We start from the raw sequence: 6000 nt of genomic DNA, 5'->3' as shown, positions 1-6000 counted from the left end.
TCACCGATGCCAATGACATAATTACCCAGCTACATTTCTGAAAGAATGCAAAAGCATTGACATATATTTTTCCTACAATAGCCCGATGGGCAGGGAAGAGATAGAATTTTGGTAGCCCGACTGAAAAAAATCGCTAGCTCCGGGACGTCGGGCTAGCGATATTGCAAGCCCTGTATCTGATTGAGGAATCACTCATCTTTGGAAAAGAGAGTTTATTACAGAGAAATGGCTCTTTCCAAAATAAAAGCTATACTATCCGCTTCTTCTGGGCTATATTCTCAGCAGCATAAGGAGAATCATGTGCTAACAGCTGTCTAAATGACTCGGCTAAAGTTAGTAGCATGCTTCTTGTTTTTTGTCTGCTTCCACTTGTCTTTGCACTAGGATGATGTTGGCGTAAATGTGCAGTCATATTCGTTGTGTTCCCACTAGTGCTTTCAGGTTAATCTCGTTGAAATGACCTTAGCGCCACAACACGGCAAATCTCCGTTAACGAGCTACCGCCGATCGCTCCGTGCATGGGGCTAGACGGCCAACACGTTAACGAGCTAACTGCGCTAACACACTAGTTCACACCAATGTAATTGAGCATTGCATGGCACATCCAACATACTGTTTTACTTTAGTCCATGACTTGCTTACCTTCAGGGTCATACGTCACATGAAAACCAAAATAATTCCAAACGCCAGATCTGAATGAGAGTGGGGGAGGTCCATGTTAAAAGGAGAGCTTAACTTCTGTCTCGCTAGCTTGCCCTGCGCTCTTCCTTCTGACTATGCTGTCTGTGTTGAGCGCTCAGTGGATCTGCGCTGGACAGTGCAGCCTAGGCGGAGTAGTCGAACACAGATTCACTGAGCGCTCAACACAGACAGCATCGTCAGAAGGAAAATTGATAAAATAAATTACAAATGTTGTATTGTTCGATACATATGCGTACCGAACCGAAAGCACTGTATCGAACGGTTCAATATCGATACGATTATCGTTGCACCCCTAATATATATATATATATATATATATATATGTATATGTGTGTGTGTGTGTGTGTGTGTGTGTGTGTGTGTGTGTGTGCCAGAAAATGCCAGAAATTACTACTAGTGCACAAACAACAACAGTTAATATATGACTTTTTTTAACACTGCTTTAAATAAAAGACCTAATATCCAAAGACATGGTTCTGTCTAAACTGAAGGGAACTGCAAAATTACCAAGGTTAAACATTGCCTTTTCAAAACTATGCATAATTTATCTCCACATTTCAGATTAAATATTGTATATACAGATTTTCATTCTGGAAAAAAGAGCATATGATGCATTGTGAACGTGTCCTTCCACTGTTTAAAAAAATGCAATGGCTCCCAAATGATGAGAAAAAACACGCCCCTCTCCTCCCAGTTTCACATTTAGATGCTGCATCGAGTTATGAGTACAAAAACATTTGTACATGAGTCGCAAAATTCATGGCTGCCTCATCCACCTTTTATTTCAAATGATTCCCATGTCTGTCTCAGCTTTCTAGGCCCTCTGCTGTTTGTTTCCTTCTCACTTTCTCCTCCTGTGCTCAGACACTCCCGGAAGAGCTGCTGACGGAGCCTGGCCTGTGGGAGTGGGCAGGCAGCCAGCATTGGCCAGAAATTTCCAGTTCCAACTGGATCTCACGGAGGGGGGGAGCCATTACCCATACACAGAGGTAGGCAGTGAGAAAAATATAGCAGCCGTCTCCTGAAATTTCCCCATAGCACTTCCTCATCAAACCACATGTGTCGCTACATGTCGTTAAAAGCTGTGGACTCTGCTGTGTCCAAAGGTGATGCCGTTAACCCCTCTCCAGTATGTTTATTTATGCGGTGGAGTAAATCCTCTTGGGCAGACATGCTTAAAACGGCAGGATTCTTCTCCATTTGATTTACTTGTAAATTTATAGAAACTTGGATGAAAATACAGTTACCACAAATAAAGCCACATACGGCAATGCACAAAAATGAAACTGACATCACAATCACAAAAATGCACACACAGCATACCATGAAACATCGAAAGTCCACATATCCTGTGCCATTATGGTATGAGTCTAAGCTTTTGTATGCAAATAATTCGACCTGTGGTTAGGTTGTGTGAGAGGGTGTGTGAGATCAAACTACCTAAACCTTACTTTATTTTTAAACTTGTGTTTTGGTTTTATTTTGGACAAAATGAGTACTATATTTTACCAAATGTATCTTTAAAAAAAGACTTAGGATAAGTTTAGCATGTAAAGTATAAAGGACCTGAATAACACATGGATCCATACTGAAACCAGACTCTATCGAAGGCAAGCTAGCTGTAAACGTAAAGCCTTCCTAGCAGAAATAAAATGCGTCTCAACTTAATCCAGTTTATGTAAAGCAGTTCAGGTCAAATCTTAACTACGTAACAATTGTGTCACTAAAGGTATCAAAGGTCATTCTCCAAGTTTCTTTGGCTCCTATCAGCAAATAAAACACGGGCAAAGTTTTAAAAACCAATGAGGGAGGGGACAATCAAGTGTGGAGTAATATTCCCCGTCATGCCGTGTTTGTGAAATGTATTTTTTTTCTATCGTGCAGACACTTCTCTGCAATTGTCACCTTCCACCCATTGTATCTCCTGCTGGGCGGAGCCTCTAGATATGACACAGTCTCTAAAACAGAAACAACGAGCCTAACTTTACAGGTTTGGCCACAACACTGTGTCTGTCTGTCCACACATACACATGCTAGTGAAGAAAGCGACATAAAGGCAAAGTAAACACAGCTTCCACATAAATAGGTGCCACCTGTTCTATAAAGAGCCTATGCTAACGAATGACAGAAGTTAAATGCACACATCTTGCACAAGTCCGAGTTTGTTTGGTGTGGGTGTGAAAAATATTGCGCAATCCATAGTTACAGATGATAAAAACATAAGCTGAAGAAACCGCTTTTTTATTGAACACAGATAATGACGGAAATATGAGTTCATTTCCAAGTGCAGAGGCCAGTTTGGATCCAGAAGGCCACAGACTGGGATGCACAAAGGTAAACAACAGCACATAAGTAGAAATATTGACAGAAAGATTAAGCTTCACTCACCTGCCACTCGTACTGCTGCTGGTACTGCTGACTGAGTCTGAACTGGAGGAACGGCTGTGAGAGCCTGACCCACTGTGGGAGCGTGGAGGACGAGTGGCCTGACTCGCCAGTCTCTGAGGAGAGGGATTTCGTGAATGAGTCGAATGTGGAGACCGGCTACGACTGTGGCGGTAGGAACGTTCCCCACGCCGACCCCTGTCCTCCCGATACAGGTCCCTGTGAACCACACTGGCCAAAGTAAAGGGTTCCCGGGCTCGAGACTCGTAGCGAGGCTCGGGTGTCTCAAATCGACAAGGGCTCCTGCTGTGGGAGCGGTAGAAGCCAACCCCGCTGGAAGTAGACCCTCCGCTTCCTCCCGTTGTGGCCCCTGAAGATCCACTTGTTCCGGTGTTCCCAGAAACGGCACTAACTATAGTTCCACCGACTCCTGACGGCACAGTTGTACCACTTCCGCTGGAGGTACCAGACCCGCTCCCAGCTGTGCTTAGAGTTCTCTCCCTCGCGTCACGGTAATAGTCTGTTTCATAATGCCGCTGACGGTCAAAACTGCTACCAGTACGCTCGTGAAGTCCATAGGCACTGTGATCGTACCCCCGATCCCGACTTTCAGCGGTCCTAACAAACATGAAGAAACAACAAGTTATATTACAGTTACACTTTGGGCATAAAAAGATAGCTGCTAGCATCAGACAGTGGACAAACAAAAATTAACAGGTGTGTCTGGTGCGTTTGTCAATAATTGGACACATGGAAAGATTGGGCAAAGTGTTTTGAGAAGGGCCAAGCTAGTTTTTCCCCCCATCTTAAAGAAAGCACTATACCAAGGGGATTAAAGTAACAGCTTGAGGAAACTGGGCATCAAGTCTGACATGTTTTCATGGCCAAACCATTTATGGCTTTCAGATGGACTGTATCAGATTCTTCTGCGACCAAAGCTACACTAGAAATCCTCTTTCTAGAACAAGAATGCTGCTATCGGACTGTTTTTCATGCATTTCTGTCAACTCCAAGGTGTTAATATAAGCTTTATGTTCATTCTTTTTTAGATATATCAGTAAATCAACATAGCACACTAACATTTTCAGCAAAAGGCATGCATCTGGTTTATAACAGAACAGAAATCTATATTATATATCAGAGCTACCTTAATAACAGGAATGGCAGATTATGTCATTATAGGCTGTAAAGTCCTACTGGTCTGCACACTATAACAGAAGCCACTTCTAAAGGCGTTTTATTAGTCAAGCCTGGATAAAGGTTTTCGAGGTAACTTTCGAAGAGCCTTTTGTTTATATCGTTACACAATTTGACACCACTTGTTCCTCTGAAAACTGAATCTCCTCAGTAGCATCTTTTGTGAAGACGTACATTAGAAACGGCCCTGAAAGGACATTCTGTTCAGACCCGAACACTCGCTTTCTGAATAAAGCAATCAGAAATTAATTTGGTAATACGACCGCTGTGTCATTACAGCAGTCGTATTACCAAACTCGCCATAATGAGCGGGACAGGGCGGCAATTACCACCGTTTGAATTCAGATCAAATTATAATCAGCAAATTAGCCATGATGTTCCGACACAGGGCAGAATATGGTTTAATATGACAACAGTTACAAAACTTCATTATAGTGCTTCTGTAGATAAAAAAAAAACACGGCGTTTATTCTTCTAGCAAGTTAAAATCAGAGGATGGAAAAATTGTTAGATTATAGAGTCAGACTTTAGAAAGGAAAAAACTGCGAAGTCTTATTTAATTTACTGCAAAAACATTATATTCATATCTGTGTAACAAAGGTATAACTAATCAAATAACTAATCAAATATATGTCTAGTCAAAGCTTCATAAAGCTAGTGTACTAGTAACTAAATAATACTAGTAACTGTATTTGCTGTATGTGTGCACAGTCTGTTCATAAGGCTGAAAAAAAGAGAGAGGAGAAAAAAACAACAAACATCCATATCATAAAACTGAAACATCTTGAGGTTGATTTTGTGCATTGACAAAGGTCCCATAGTTCTGGTGCTTTCCAGAACCTGCACTACCTTCTTCTCTCCTCCCCTAACATTTCCTGCCAATCTCCACACTGCACAACTCACTGTCTGAAAGAAAGAAAGCCTCATGTGCAAACTATACAAATGTTAACAAGACTTGAAAAAAAAAAAACATTATCTCATTTTATTCCACAGACTGACTTTTTAAATTTCCTAAATGCAAATCTTTTGAAAGGTTTGGCCCAGCAGAATTTTTTTATGCTTTTATCTATTTGTCTAAAAATGTGTTTATGTAAACATTTCCTTGCTTTTTTATTTGCCCGTAGTTGAACTGCATGGTCAAAAAAAAAAAAAGCTTCATATTAAAGGTAATTAAGCAGTGTCAGGGTTATGAAACGGTCATGAATGAGTTTTGCTTCGCAACTGGTTCCTTATGTGTCATCACACGTTTAATGGTTTTACATTTACAGTTTTTCAGTGTTCGTGCTCTAGAGCTTTAAAGTGGGGATTCCACTGCAAGTCTTCTATCACTTGATTTGGATCATTTAATTAGTGGAAATTCTTGCACAAATAAAAAATGTCAGTTTAATGAAATCTGGTGATTCAAACCAAACAGCTGACCTAACGATCTGGATTTCTTTATCCACAACTGTAGTGAAATCGGCTGCCTGCATCTCAATCAGATGCTGCCTGCATCTCACTGAGACGGCAAATGGATTAGACCTGGCGTTACAGAAGGCGTCTGCAATTCCTCTTAAAACATATGACACAAGCATCTTTCCTCCTCACTGTCATTTGGTAAATGATGCTGAAGATTAGATTAGGTTTTTCTTTTTTGGCTTTGTTCCCAAATCTGGCCATTACACCTGTGTTCAAAATATTTATGCTCATACTTTATTGCTATATTTAAGGTGACCC

General features: G+C 41.1%; 1 protein-coding gene across 1 annotated transcript in view; it reads right to left on the bottom strand.

The window, feature by feature from the left end:
- The window catches only part of spen (spen family transcriptional repressor), a 28458-nt gene that overhangs the window by 14777 nt on the left and 7681 nt on the right, over window positions 1–6000 (bottom strand). The window contains exon 3 of the mRNA XM_085345201.1: window positions 3091–3705. Within this exon, the coding sequence (XP_085201327.1) occupies window positions 3091–3705 (615 nt within the window). The remainder of the gene's footprint in view (window positions 1–3090; window positions 3706–6000) is intronic.

This window comes from Diplotaxodon limnothrissa, linkage group LG20, assembly GCF_057381915.1.
Source record: "Diplotaxodon limnothrissa isolate DT_005_m linkage group LG20, D_limnothrissa_male_GT1.1, whole genome shotgun sequence".
NCBI classification, from domain to species: domain Eukaryota; kingdom Metazoa; phylum Chordata; class Actinopteri; order Cichliformes; family Cichlidae; genus Diplotaxodon; species Diplotaxodon limnothrissa.
The sequence above is the reverse complement of the archived record's forward strand: the minus strand, read 5'-3'. Positions and strand labels throughout refer to the sequence as shown.